The sequence below is a fragment of the Corvus cornix genome, chromosome 4 (genome assembly GCF_000738735.6).
Source record: "Corvus cornix cornix isolate S_Up_H32 chromosome 4, ASM73873v5, whole genome shotgun sequence".
Taxonomy (NCBI): Eukaryota; Metazoa; Chordata; class Aves; order Passeriformes; family Corvidae; genus Corvus; species Corvus cornix.
The window spans coordinates 34769435-34784277 of record NC_046334.1 but is presented as its reverse complement, the minus strand read 5'-3'; the positions used below and the strand labels follow the sequence as shown (position 1 = coordinate 34784277).

The 14843-nt window shown below is 39.9% G+C and overlaps 1 protein-coding gene across 7 annotated transcripts in view; it reads right to left on the bottom strand.

Annotated features, from left to right (window-relative positions):
• The window catches only part of PALLD (palladin, cytoskeletal associated protein), a 192849-nt gene that overhangs the window by 25108 nt on the left and 152898 nt on the right, over window positions 1–14843 (bottom strand). For 6 of the 7 annotated variants that reach the window (XM_010401411.4, XM_010401415.4, XM_010401414.4 and 3 more), the window contains one exon: window positions 13362–14057. The exons of the other annotated variant lie outside the window; for it this stretch is intronic. In XM_010401411.4, coding sequence (XP_010399713.1) covers window positions 13362–14057 — 696 coding nt within the window. The remainder of the gene's footprint in view (window positions 1–13361; window positions 14058–14843) is intronic. 7 annotated transcript variants of the gene reach the window in all.

Below are 14843 nucleotides of genomic sequence, written 5' to 3'. Positions count from 1 at the left end.
CTGTCCCTACTAACTCACACCACTGATTAAATGGTTAGTTTAGGGACAAAGTTGAAACTATGCTTTATTTGTGCTTTAGTTAAAATAGCCCTCAGGAGCTCTTGGCAATGGCTGTAAACACCATACACTCAGAGATGAAACTGATGAGCAGTGGCAATAAAACAAAATGAGAGGAAACATGAAAGAGAAAGCATGACTAGATAAATGGGGATGGAAGATAAGCTAGGTTCCTATGAAGTACCAGATGAATAAAGATCAGGAAGATGTAAGACAAGGCAGTTAATTATTAATTTCTTATGTTATTTATTAACTAATTCCCTGTAACAACTTTGCAATACACACTGCATAACTTCATGTTTATTCTTCATATCTCTGTGAACACATACCCATAAGGCAACATGTCAATGTTGTTGCTCAGAGAAGAGCCATTCACAGAATCTGGGTTACACTGGCAAAAAGAAAAATCATCCCTGTTAAGCAATTTTCAGCAGCAAGATTTCCCAGTGGAATAGCAACCGTTTAGCAGTTCACATTCACAGGGCTAATTTATTCCTCTTACCAGCCTACAAGTTAGGATTGCACTTTCAGCAACTCTCACTCCCGTTTTCTTAAATGGTACAGGAAATTATATTTTTCCAGACTGCACTAATATTTAACACTTTTCAGTAATGTTATGATGGTTTTATTGCTGGAAATGCCCAGCATGAGTAGTTTCTACTGGAGATCAGCTGTTTTTAACACAGTTGTGAAGAAATCAGCATTGCTATCATATTTGAAACTTGTAGCACACCTCATTTCTCCAGTGAAGTCCCACATGACCGTTTAAAACACTCATACTGGTTCAATATTAGTTTACAGGGTTTTTATACCTTCGTTAAGTAAATAGGGCTCATCCCATTACATGGAAATGACATGGAAAACATGGAATTGAATCAGATAAATAGACAAACTCAGATGACAGAGATGGAAAAAAAAATCAGACTAGCATGTAATTGGTAAATTTATTTCCAATACACAACTTAGTAATTTAATTACCAGTACCAAAATTCTAAACAAGAATCATACAGAGATAACAAATTTTCTTGGGTGTTATTCAATTCTATGTTTCTATGGTTAGAGAAACTTCATCCTTCAGCAAGTGTTTTCAATGGTAATTTCTAGCATTAGAAAAAAATACACATATACTGTCAAAAGCCAAAAAGGAATTAAGTGAATAGACAGAGAAGACAATAGCTGGAAACATTCCTAAAACATTTCATATTCTGTTGCTGTAAGCAAATGCAAAATGTGAAAACTGTGAAGTTCTTGTAAAATGAACTGCATTTTTGCATTAAATCACAGCAGAAGAGCAGACATTTGCATAATTTCACATAGAGACAGAGAACTGCATCCCTTGCCCTAGACATATTAATCTGTTAGCTGGTGATCACCAAGTAGAATAATTCCCTCAGCTTTCAGCTGGGAGTCTTCTCAGTCACAAATAAAGCAAGTCTCCTCCACTCTGTTTGGGGGAAGAGATAGAAAATCTATCCCATCTACAGGGAGACAAGAGAGTGCTGAGGAAGGAATAAGGTCTATTTTAGAAAGAGATACTTTTCCAACTCCAGAAATTTGGTACAGTAAATGCAAAGGAAGATATGGAAGGAAAATGGACAGGAGAAGGTGGGAAGAGGGGATCAGGAGGGAATGTCCCTCAGGAAGGCTCAACCATCTGCTGGAAGGCTAGTGGACAGGTGGCATCTGTTTCTTCCTTTACAGATTTTCCCTTCACCTCCCAGCCCTTAATTATCTAGGCCAGCATTGCCAAATTTGGTCACTTTTTAGACTGACCTCTCCCCCCCAAAATTTAAAAACCCCAAACAAACAACACCACCACCAACACCCAAACAAAACAAAACAAAAATGTCCCAAGCCAAACCCAACCCAAAAATTGGCCAACTTCAAGGCAGCAAATTTCAAGTTTGGCTTCACCTTTGGCTTTATCCTGTGCCAGCTTTTAACGGAGACATGTATCCTCCCTTGAAACCAAGTGACACATTAAGAAACAGCTTTCATTTCTCATTCTCACAAATTTTGTACTTGACTGATAAACAAGAGTTCTACCAGAAAAAGGTCTGCTTAGGCTTGGGACCCAATAGGCTGTAAAGGTGAAATGCACAGGTCACCAAGTAAGTCACAACAGTGTATGAAAAGAAGGATGAGCCACGTGCTTGAGAGTGGATTTCAAATAAAGGATTTTCTGAAGTATTATTGATTATCTCTGAAAGCAAAAACCCCTAAGCAAACATACACATTTTTCACAGGGGAATGAATACCAAGAGAGTTACAAGTTAGTAAGTTTGACATCCATATTAAACACAGGAAAACAATATCACAGTCCATTTCTAAACAATGTAGTATAATAAGAAAATGAAAATTTAATCATATCAAACCTCGTGTTTATCTCTCTGTCAGGCTGAAGGGCATGCAGATAGGCAACAAGAAGTAGCTTTGATGCACTTCAGTTTATGGTTTCTGAGCTAGCCTTCGGGAGCTGCAGTAAGTTCCCTAGTAAATCAGGGAAACAGAGTCTGGCTGAAATTTATTATTTGGCTGCATAAAGCTATTCAGAGAGAACCAGTGATTTCTTTTTCTATCAAACTGAAATAATATAGTCCAATGAGGTCTTTCAAAAGGCTCTGTATACTAAGTTCAGTACTTAGGATTTCGGCCTTAACAACTGGAAAAGTGAAATAGAAAAACGCATTTCTGAAATTGGATGATGATAGTGAAATTGCAGAGGCTGCAATTTATTTGCAGGTAACAACTTTCACTTGCAATAATCTTCATAATTTGCCTAGAGGTGTTCTAATGATGAAACTGGGGAAAATGCTCAAAGCATGATAGCAATGCTAATGGAAAATTAGCATTAAAATGCTAAGCATCTCTTAAGAATCTATGCAATTAAAACTGGGAAAATAACACTTATTTCAAAAGGGAAAGAAATATAATTCCAGGGCATGTCAGCATAAGACATGAAATTTAGCTGCTTTCCTTTATTCCTTGCTATTAGATGCTGAATCCAGTTTTACCACTGCACTTCAAGAAAAATACAGCAAACTGGAAGATGTTAGAACAAGAAAACTGCCACATGGTTTTAAAAGCATAGCTTTTGTGACAAACTATGTCACACACACACACAGAGGGAAAAATTCTTGTTTATTTAGTCGGGAAATTAGGAGAATGAAGATAGACAGGCAAATCAAACAAAATGTCAGAAATTAGACAATAGCTGACATCAGAAAATAGCTGGTATTTAATGATTCTCCATGCCCATTCAGGATAAGTCACAATAACTTGAAGAATTACAGGCCTAGCTTAGACACAAACAATGTAGAACTCTCCTTTCACCACCCTTCAACGGTGACATTTAAACCCTGGAGCAAGTTATGTAGTGAAGCTACATAGGAATTTTATTTAAGAACAAGGTATGCAAATATGACAGCAATGGCCTGGGGATCCCTGGGTAACTTTTAACAGGAGAGGCAGACTCCTTAACAACCTTCCAGATCTCTGGTCTCTGGTTTTGTGCAAGATGATCCTGAGCTTTGCACAGTCAGTGTGGAAGTGTCATCCAAGACCTAGTCAAGGCAACTTGCCTGAAAAGTAGATTATCTTCCCTTTAGTAAGTATTTAAGCAAGGAAGTAATTGGTTCCAAAATGTAACTATAAAAATGAGCACCAGTCAAAATTTCTCCTTCTCTCTTCCTCTTTCGGTACTATTTTAATTTGGGACAAAAACCTCAACGTGGTGCATAAGTGAACACAGCTCTTCCTGCAGAAGCTGTTTCCACCCCCTCTTCAGAATCTCTTTCTCTAAATACATACACTTTAAAAACTGTCCAAATACCTATATATATATCTATATATCTATATATATCTATGTATACATACCCCCACAGCAAGTTAACTCTTAAGACATACATTCTTGGGATGAATTTCAAAATGTCTACAAAGCAATGATAACAAATAGAAGGACTGTAGTAAATCTATCTTCCAAAGCACAGATCCTTTCAGCCTGAGTAATGGTTTACATGGCAAGTCAGCCTGGCAGCAAACTTTCTTCAGCTGCTTTTGCAAATATTTTCCACCATCCTTACATGCCCTTATCTGGATGCATTTAGCTCCAAAGATTTGTGTTCTCAGTGACGCATGAGCTTTCCTTCTGTCTTCTCTCAGGGATAATATCAAAGAAAAAAATCTGCCAATTCATTTATGTATTTGTATGTTCATTCTTTGCCCAGTGCAGATTTCAGATTTACTGCATTAAGCTAGCAGAAGAAAGCATATTTCAGGATATCGACAGCATCTGTCTCGAGCACACAACCACCACCAGAAATGTGCAGAGAAACTAACAGCCTTGAGAAGTAGGCTGCAACTCATATGGATTTTAAGCACCTCTGAAATACACATCACCTAAGTGATGATTCAGTGGGGGCCTGAATCCAGGCATAGATAAAAGCACAAATGTCTCAATTCTTTTGGTCAGAAAGGGTGCAATGAAATTGCCAAAACTGTCATCTTAATTCACACAGAGATTTTTGACAGCAAAAATTTTTGCAGCCTTGGCTTGGCTCTTCTTAGTTTTGAATATTTGCCCTGATGTTTGTTTAGAAACAGAGCCAAACCAGCAGTACTTTTCATGTTTTAATTACACGGAGTGCATGCTGGATGCAATTCTCTCTTTTCCTATGTACCTTTTACAGTGTAAACAAGGGCAACAGGCTGGCTGTTGTTATCCTTCCAAGAACAAATTCCTGTTTGCAGCCAATATGGCTTAGTTTCACAGAAATCTAAATTAATTCTCTGGTACTGAGGTAATGAACAGTAACTTGATTTTTTTCCCTTTTAAACTAAAGCCTTCCAAAAATACAGCTAATTCCTGCTCACTTCACACATTTTTCACTTACTGTAAAAGCAAAGTTACTACAAGCACTGTAACAGATCACAAACTTTGAAGCTGCAGCTGCATAATAAAATTGGTTTAGTCTGATCTTGTCATCCATGCTGTGGAGACCAGGAGCTTCAGCTCTGTCCAGTAATGTGATGTTACATGTATCTGAATTAAGGGAATGCCTGAGGAACTGACCTAAAGATGACTTCCAGTAAATGGAACAAATGTAACAAAAGTTCAATTATTTCTACCACCCAATGTTCTGAAACTGTAATTGAAAAAAATAAATCATGTCTCAGCATTGGATAGGGTCAAGACTGACATGAATAATATGTATTTCTGAACACATTTGATTCCTCTTAATCATTAGATAACAAAGAGTACAACTCCCATACAAACTGCATGACTACCACCAATTTTTTTTTCTCTAAAACTTATGTTTAAAAATGCATTTTTACTCATTAAAAGAAGAATTACTACTTTTTCATTCCCCTATTCAGTTCCTTCGCCTCCTGAGAAAGCTACCTCTCTGCCTCACGCTGCACTGATTACCATAAGCGCCATTTGCCTTTCAAAAGATGTGCATATATTTCGATATCAAATCAAATGCCTATTTTGTAATCTGTGATCTTATCTGAATTTCTGATTGTGACCAGCAGTATGCTAGAACTGATGGTCAAGAAGAAATAACTAAAGCACCAACTGCTCCTGAATGTAGAAAAGGGCTGGCACAATCCTCAAAGTCCTGAAATCTTGAGAAGAACAGGTAACTGTGAGAAGCATGTGAAGAAGAAGCTACACTGGACTGGGAAAAGGTATTATATCCAAAATATTAAGCAATTCCAGTTGATGCAGTGTTACTGTTTAAGGTGTCTGAAACTATCAAGCATTGTACCTGGCTTCCACGTTCACCGATGTTTTTATGGCATTTAGATCTGTTTAAAATAAGGAAGTTATAAAATTAAGTCCTCTGAAAAGAACAATCTGCAGACAAAAACAAGCGTCAAAGCCATGGTGTGAACAGCCTCTCTGTCTTTTCAACAGGGAAATACGTGTACTAATTCTCTTAGGTAAATTCACTGTCATCTTCAATACTCTTAAGTATCTGCAAATACCATTTCGAAAAAGAACTGGATAAAAATTATCTTGAAAATTAATACTTTCAGATGCAATGATTGTCAGGATACTGTTATTTTGGCTAATGTCTGTGTGTCTTCACCTTACATCCTTGATCTCTACCTCTGCACAGCTTTAACTGATTAGATCTGGGGCACAACCTGGATTTCTAAGTTCAAGTGGAACAAACACATGCATTCATGATATTTCAGAAAAGCTGATATGGACATGTATTTTATGATAATCACGTGCACATGCCTAATCAAAAGGTGCAAAAACTGTGCAAAAACAAAGCCCCCAATATGAGCTGTCTTAGCACAACCAACAGAAATTGGTCTAATATCACAGCTAAACCACACGTGTTGGTATTAACAGCCACAAGTAGTAACCAAGCTATGGGAAAAGAAATTTTTAAAGAATATTTTAAAAATGGTTTAATGGGCAGGGACAATAGTTTAAGAAAATTGGAGTTTGAGGATGTATGCAAACCCTGATATTTTCTGGAATTTTTCCAGTTACAGCTATAGCATTGTCTTTAGATATGTTTTCCTGAGATCCAGGAATACCTCCAGGTATGACTGAATAAGTAGCAAAGAGAGATGAAGTCTCTCTCTCTCAGAAGCAAGGAAACACCCTGACCTTTTTTCTCAGTTTGATGTTGGAGTTCTTAATAAAGGTACCTCCTCCTACATATCACTATTTTCACATCAATCATACTGTAGATAAACTCCATTCTTTACAGTTGTGACAGGCATAACTTACAGAAACAGGGAAAGTATAAGTCCCATCTACATAGTACAGCAATGCAGTTTACTCTAAAATGAAATCTGGCATTTGTGCTGGGAGAGTGTTGAAGGCTGTAAGATAAAAAGATGGAGAAGTGTATTTTTTCCTCAGAGTGGTCACCATCATTACCAGTTGACTAAAGGAACATGATGATTACTAAAATATTTGTTTCAATTTGAGACAGAATGCAATGGACAAGTCACAGTACACAGCAGCAAGAACAGACCAGCAGCTCTGATTCAAAGGGGGAAAAAGTGCAAATCTCCTTCTGGTATTGCTATTCTCATGATTCCCAAAGAATCTCCTTTAAGATTTGGATTTAATGTTCTAAAAGTCACTGAAACATTAGTTAAATTTTGTGTAGAATGATAAAAGCAGCTTATTTAATTACATTTTATAAGATAATTCAGACAATCTTGTGTTAAAATAATGCCTTCTTTTCTATTTTCCATCCTTTTCCAGAAAGTAGTAAATCAATATTCATGTTCTTTCACCAATTCTGTACAGTCAGATTTTTTCCTGTTTTTAACTAAGGTAGTATTACTGAAGATATCTACTTAAGGAAAGATCTGCTTTAAGGAAAATAATTAATTTTTAAAGTTGCCTTCAAAAGAATATATGTATAGCTAACAATATATATTTTTTATACTTAGAAAGAGATCCCATTTCTCCAGGCTGGATAATTCCACACCCTTTAGTGGCAGGTTTTATACTTTTTAAAATCAAATAGTCCCTAAATAGTCACCAAATCCTTCTCATGGGATTATTTGTGCTTTCACAAATGCTCATGTAAACATACAATGTATGCTCTTACCTAGAATTTTAAAGTATACTTATTTCTGTTCTTTCACTTGTAACATGTTGAGGGTTTTTCTAGGAACAGTGAGGATCAGTTTCTTGCTTTGACAGACTTAACTGTGAACAAACCTCCCTCAATCCTATGTTTCTGTCACATTAACTCTGCTCCCTGCAAGTCTTTTGTAACCAAAGCTAACCTGAATACAACAGATCCACCCACTCTAGAGTTTTCGTTAGGTAAAGAAGGAAAGAACTGAGATTTTTAAGACCAGTATCCAACCAACTTAGTCCAGCTAAGCTTTACCTCAGAAATTACTGACAAGTGCTCATAATTCCCTTAAGTACTTAATTAGCTACACAGTTCCCCCAGCACTCCTCTTCTGCTTAATAACACAATGCTCTGAACAAGACAGTCTACCAAATCTACCCCATTAACAAAAAAAGGTTATTCCCAAATCTTGTTCAGCTAACACCACCACAGCCACAGCTTGAAAATGCTGGTCTGAAGCTTACTGGAAAATTGAGATACAATTTATTCAAGGGAAACATTCCCCATATTGCTGCAAATAAATGCTTAATATGTTTAAAGGTGAATTAGTAGGTATAAATGATACAAAACTGCCTTCTGTTTTTTCAGCTGTCCAAATAAAATACAGTAAATTCACAAGTAGGTATTCTCATAATACAAGCAAGACTGTAAGACCATATGCTGTTTAAAAAAAAACCAAACCAACCAAACCACAAAAAACTCCATTCCAAACAAAAAAACAATTCCCAGTGCAATGTTTCCAAATCTATCCACAATTAACTGGAAAGAACATTCATTGGTTCAAACTTGTTTAGCTAATGCAGTCACTTCCACAGAGTCTCAGGGTCCAAACCCAAGGAAAATGTTGAAACATTAGCATGGTATTTACTGCTCATGAGCCCACAGAATACAGGAATTGAAGAGAGGGTTAGAACTGTTTTTACAAAATCATAAAATATCCTGAGTTGGAAGGGACTCACAAGGACCACTGAGTCCAACTCCTGGCCCTGCACAGGACGCCCCAAGAGTCACACCATGTGCTTGAGAGCATTGTCCAAACACTCCTTGAACTCTGTCAGGCTTGGTGCTGACTTCCCTGTGGAGCCTGTTCCAGCACCCAACCACCCTCTGGATGAAGAACCTTCTCCTAGTATCCAGCCTAAACCTGCCCTGACACAACTTCAGGCCGTTCCCTTTGATCCTGTCACTGTCACCACAGAGGTCAGTCCCTGCCCCTCCTCTTCCCCTCACAAGGAAGTTGTAACTGCAATGAGGTCTCCTCTCAACCTCCTCTTCTCCAGGCTGAACAGACCAAGTGACCTCAGCTGCTCTTCATACGGCTTCCCCCCAAGGCCCTTCACCATCTTCATTGCCCTCCTCTTGACTCTCTGTAGTGCCTTAATGTCTGTTTTATATTGTGAGGTTCAAAAGTGCCCACAGGACTCGAGGTGAGGCCACCCCAGTGCAGCGCAGAGCGGGACAATCCCCTCCCTTGCCCAGCTGGTGATGCTGTGCCTGGTGCCCCCCAGGACACAGTTGACCCTCCTGGCTGCCAGGGCACAATGACTCATATTCAACTTTCTGTGGACCAGGACCCCCGGGTCCCTTTCCAAAGGGCTGCTCTCCAGCCTCTCATCCCCCAGTCCTCTTGTATATCCAGGGTTGCCCCATCCCAGATGCAAAATCTGGCACTTGCCTTCTTTAAACTTCATACAGTTGGTGATTGCCCAACCCTCTAATTTGTTGAGATCTCTCTGGGTTTCTCCGCCCTCTCCTGAAATGAGACTGACAGGCCTGTAGTTTCCTTCCTGCTCTTCTTGAAAACTGGGACATTAGCCAGCAGCTGGTCTAGCGGGACCTCTCCAGATTCCCAAAACTGTTCAAAAATCATTGAGAGGAGTCTTGCAATGACATCAGCCAGCTCTTTGAGGATTCTTGGATGAATCCCATCAGGCCCCATAAATCCCCACAGGGATCCAGCTGGAGCAGCGAATCCCACACAAATTCAGAGTTGACTCTGAGTTTATCATTCTCAGAGTCCTGGTCCTTCAGCTCAGGGCACTGGGACCCCCACAGTCCATGACTGGTGCTGAAGACTGAAGAGAGCATTAACCACCTCCACCTTGTGGATGTCCCTGATTGTATGGTGAACACCCTCATAATTTAACAGATCACTGTTATTTCTGGACTGCCTTTTGCTACTAGCATATTTTTTAAAGTCCTTTTTATTGTGCTACACAGTACTGGCTGGCTTCAGTTCTAATTGAGCTTTGGCCTCACAAATTTTCTCCCCATGGTCGCAAGCAGCATCTCTGTAGTCCTCCCATGTCATCTAACCTTGCTTCTGCTGGTCAAATATTTACTTTTTTTGCCTTACCTCTAGAAGAAGATCCCTGCCTAGCCAAGTTGGCCTTCTGCCTTGCCTGCTCTTCCAACATTTTGGAATTGCCTGCTCCTGTGCCCCTAGGAGATGGTGCTTAAAAAGCCACCAGGATTGATGGACCCCAGCACCATCAAAAACATTTTCCCAGGGGACCTTACTCATTAGTTGCCTGAGCAGATTGAAGTTTTAAACTCAATTGCTTTGTGGTCACTGTGGCCAGGACAACCACCAATTTCCACTTCAGTCACAAGATCCTCTCTGTTAATGAGCAGCAGATCAAGGAGGGCATCTTTCTGAGTTGGCTCCCTTAGTGTCTGCACCATATAGTGCTCATCCAGGTGCTCAGGAACCTTCTGGACCTGTTTGTATTAGCTGTATGGTATTCCCAATTAACATTTGTCAAGTTGAAGTCCCCTGTAAGGACAAGAGTGGTTAGCTTAGAGGTGTCCCTTAGTTCCTTAAAGAATAATTCATCAGCATCATCATCCTCACTAGGAGGTCTATAGTAGACTCCCATGATGACATCTGCATTATTTGTTCATTCCTTAATCCTTACCCAGAGGCTTTTGACCATGCCATTGCCAACTGTAAGTACCATATATTCCAGACCCTCCGTTACATACAATGCCAACCTCCCTGCCTCTCCTGCCCAGCCTGTAACCATCCTTCATGGTGCACCAGTCCCAGGACTCACTGCACCAGTTTTCACTTATGCCAATGATGTCCTGTCTCTGGGACTGGACCAAAGCCTTGAGCTCCTCTTGCTTTGTCCTGGATTTCCTTGGACTGATTTCTCTTTTAAGTAGAACAAACATGACAAATGCCCAAAGAAAGCTGATGAAGGGAAGGTTTGCCTCTGTGAGGAATAACGAAGACTATTGGTTTGTATACAGCCACAGAGAACTTTACTGGTGCTGCCTTTGACCATTTCCAAAAATAACTGCCTCCACCTGCAGTGTTTATTACTTTACCTTTATTCTGCTCCTACCACAACATGAAACTGAAAAAAATGATGCCTACCAAGTTCTGCTTTTGAGAAGTAGATCTGTAGTTGTGCCAAGATTTAGTAATGACAAAGTCTTTGAAGATAAATGGTTTGATGAGGAATTCAGCTGCTGAGCAAAACTCTGAATGCTGCAATTTATTACTTGCACCAAGTCTGTACAGCACACTGTCAGGAAACAGTATCATCATTTTCAACCAATAGATCTTGGAGGTCATGGCAAAATGGTGAGACTATAGGCCGAGATTATGGAATAGCTCAGAAACTAGCCTCGGAAAGATAAATCTGCTGAAGAGGACTTGTGAGGATGGAGCAAAGACAAAGGAAAAGAACCAAAAAGTGAAAGGGTCCAAAAAAAGAATTGAGACTATAGCACAAAGCAGAAGAGACCTAAAGCTGAGGGGGGAATGGAGACCAGGGGAAGAACTGCTCAAGAGTGGTATGAGAATTATGGGAAACAGAGTGATTTACTCAGCAAGACACACCATACATTAACCTACACAGTAACATGAAAAAGGAGAAGCCAGGGAAAAATTGGCATCAAAGATACATAACAATAGATTATGGCTTTTTTTTATTTTACCATGTTTTAATGTTATAATTCAGATGACAAATGCTCACTGTGTGTGTATATACACACACACACACATATATACATATAAATTATACACATGTACATTCAGTATAGTTAACATGATCCAGCTCCCATCTGGACTATATTTCCTGAGGGAATGCAGAAAAACAGCCAGCTACCTCATCCTCAGCTCAGACCCCAAGGTTGCTGCCGTGTCAGGGTGGGGGAGGGAGGAATATGGATAGACACACCATCACGTGCACACCCAGACTGGCTGCTGTGCTTGGGGAAGGGCGTGGGGAAGGGTGAAGAATCTTTACAGAGTTGTCTCTCTGTCCAAGGATCAAAGGGAATGAGGAAGAACACAGCTAATGCTTCAAGTGAAAACATGTATCCATAAACACAGCGTAACAGGGAAAGAGGGACACAGCAGAGGCTCAAGCTGCTGCTATCACTCTCACAACACACAGAAGTGAACTCAAAAAAGAATCCAGTTCTTGTCAGAACTGTATACCTGGACTAGAGCCTTTCCTTGGAAAATCAGGGGTAATAGCAGGCTTTGGTGGGCTGTGCTTACTGGTCAAGCCATCAGTAAATTAATCATGCACTTTTCAGTGTTCAGTATCAATAGTGAAACTCAGCCAGTGCAAAGGACAGTAAGACAGAAAATCACAACTATTATGACTGCAAGGGCAAACTGCACTATTTATTAATTTTTCTCCTAAAAAAGTTTCATGGCCAGACTCCATAATGAGCTGTATGACACAAATCAAGATAAAGAAATGCTTTTTAAAGCATATACATGACTAATTACTTTTATATCTGTCCTCTTTCTTCCTTCTCTTCCTTTTCATATCTTGGACTGAAATAACAGAAGTTCCCACTGCAACAGTATGTAGCGGAGCAAGTCACCTAGATACTGTAGATATGTTTAGACAAACTTCTGGACAAAGTTATAAATAAGCCTTGGATACAGCTATTCTCATTTTTGTTCTTCAGCATGTCTCTTTGTTCTCTAAGGATGGAATGAGAGTCTAGTGCCAGCAGAAAGACAAACGGATCTATGATGGGAGCTGACATGCTCCAAAATACTATTTTGGCCTTTAGAGAACACAATAGGGGAAAATAAGTATGCAGAGTTGTTAAGGATAGGGATTCAGTTTGTTTTTATGCTCTGCTATTCTAAATCCCTTCCTAAAAACTTTCCCAAACTTCCTCAGAGCAAAATCTCTAGCCAAAACCAATGAATTGTTATGACCACTTTGTTATCAGATGTATAATACCTTGTATTTTCAGTATCACAAAGCTATAGGGACTTCTGAAAGATACTATCTTGGTATTTCTCTACCTGGAGATGTAATAGGAACACAAACTGCAAATATCACTGAATATGTGACTTTAAAAGAACTGGGCCATGAGAAGGGCTTTCTTGGATCTCCTTCCACTGCCCTGGGAAGGGCCTTTTGCTGCTGCTTTCATATTTTCTTCAACTCCAGTCTAAAGCTTTAGCTTCTCATGTTTTGTGTTACTACTGTAGGGCTCTTTCAGAACCTCACTCCTGTGAGGGTTAAAAAACTATCTCACATCTCTAGTACAGAAGCATTTGCAATTTATTCACACATCTCTCCCTCTCAGATAGCAGCTAACAGCAAAGGACCCTAGAAAAGTACAAATGAAGCAAGTGAAATAATCTTCATTACAATCTTCAGTACATCAAGGAGCTCATCAGCTGATACTTACGGAGGCGTCACTCCTTTCGGGAGGCCTAATGCGTTGACAGAAATGGGTGGTGGCTGGGATGGCAGCATGGAGCTGAGAAAAGCTGCTGGAGACTGGCTGGAATTAGGAAATCTTGGAGTTGGAGACAGGCTGTGGGAAGGTGAAGAAAGTGAAGGAAGAGGAGGGGGTGGAGGAGGTGGAAGTGGAAAGGAATCACACACTGGATATGTCGCTGTTGGACTAAAGACAGGTGGAGGGGGGGGTGGAGGGGATGGAGAAGAAGGAGACCAGGCATATTCCCCTTCTGGAGCAAACTGCTGAGAGAAGGGAGGAACTGGCACTCTACCAAACTGTTTCTGAGAAGCAGTTGGAGACATAGGAGAAGGAAGACTAGATGTAGATGACCCAGAAGATGGAGTCACATAACCTGAAGCAGGGCTGATGTTCTGGGCAGCAATGAACTGCTTAGGCCGAGCATAATTGAAGGAGCTGGAAGACTGCATGGTTGGGGAAGTATGAGAGTTAAGAATACTCATTGGCACAGGAGAGATGGCAGACTGGCTGGACTCAAGCTCCTGGAAGGAGGGGGGAGGAGGAAAGGAAGGAGAAGAGGGAGAGTGCTGCTGATGATCAGGTTGCTGTTGGTGACGATACCACGGTCCACTTTCTTGCTCCAGACGAATTTGGTTCTGCAGCTGCTGTATTTTTTTGGGGTCCCTGTGGGAAGGAAAAATAGACAAAAAGATGATCAACATGCAGTGCTGGCTGGGGAGGAGGTAAAAGTTCCACTCATCTATAGTCCAGGAAAGTCAAAATACAGGGAAAGTTCAAAGTGTTTAGATATGTTGAATAGCTCCATTTCTTCAGAGCTAACATATTGCTACAAAAGTCCATTTTTTTATCCTCAGGATGAAGGAAAAAGGGTATACAGCATAGAATTTAACAGAACCATCAATTCTTCAAAAAGGTAAATTACATGGCAATTTGAAGCGCTTAGGGTATTTTAAAGGAACAATCCGGATAATGGAATTAACAGTAAAAGTACGAAATTCTTAGCAAGGTTTCTTTTTCTTTCTTGTGCTTTTTGTTCAACGGCCCTGTTTCAATAATAAGGCTGGAATATTTACCCAGTGACAACTTCAGCCATAGCTGAATTTCTGCTGTAGCCTCTGTGGGCCAATCAGACAGACCTAATTACAACCATACTTTCAATGAGGTACTTGGAGACAAAGGACCAATTTCTGTGTTAGAACTATCCATGTACCTGCAGATGAGCAAAGACTTCTGAGAAACATCTGTAACCTAGGGAAGCCATGAACTGAGCTTCCCCAGGTCTTTAGTCCCACTTTTTCTCCCTGGTTTTATTTTCAACTGTAGGTCCTGAGACGAATCTTAGTAGATACTAATATGGTTCTGAGGCATTGCAGTACTATCAGCTCAAATGGAAATAAGAATTTAATTTAGAAATGCAGAAATTCACTGGAAGAAGAATAGAGACTAAAA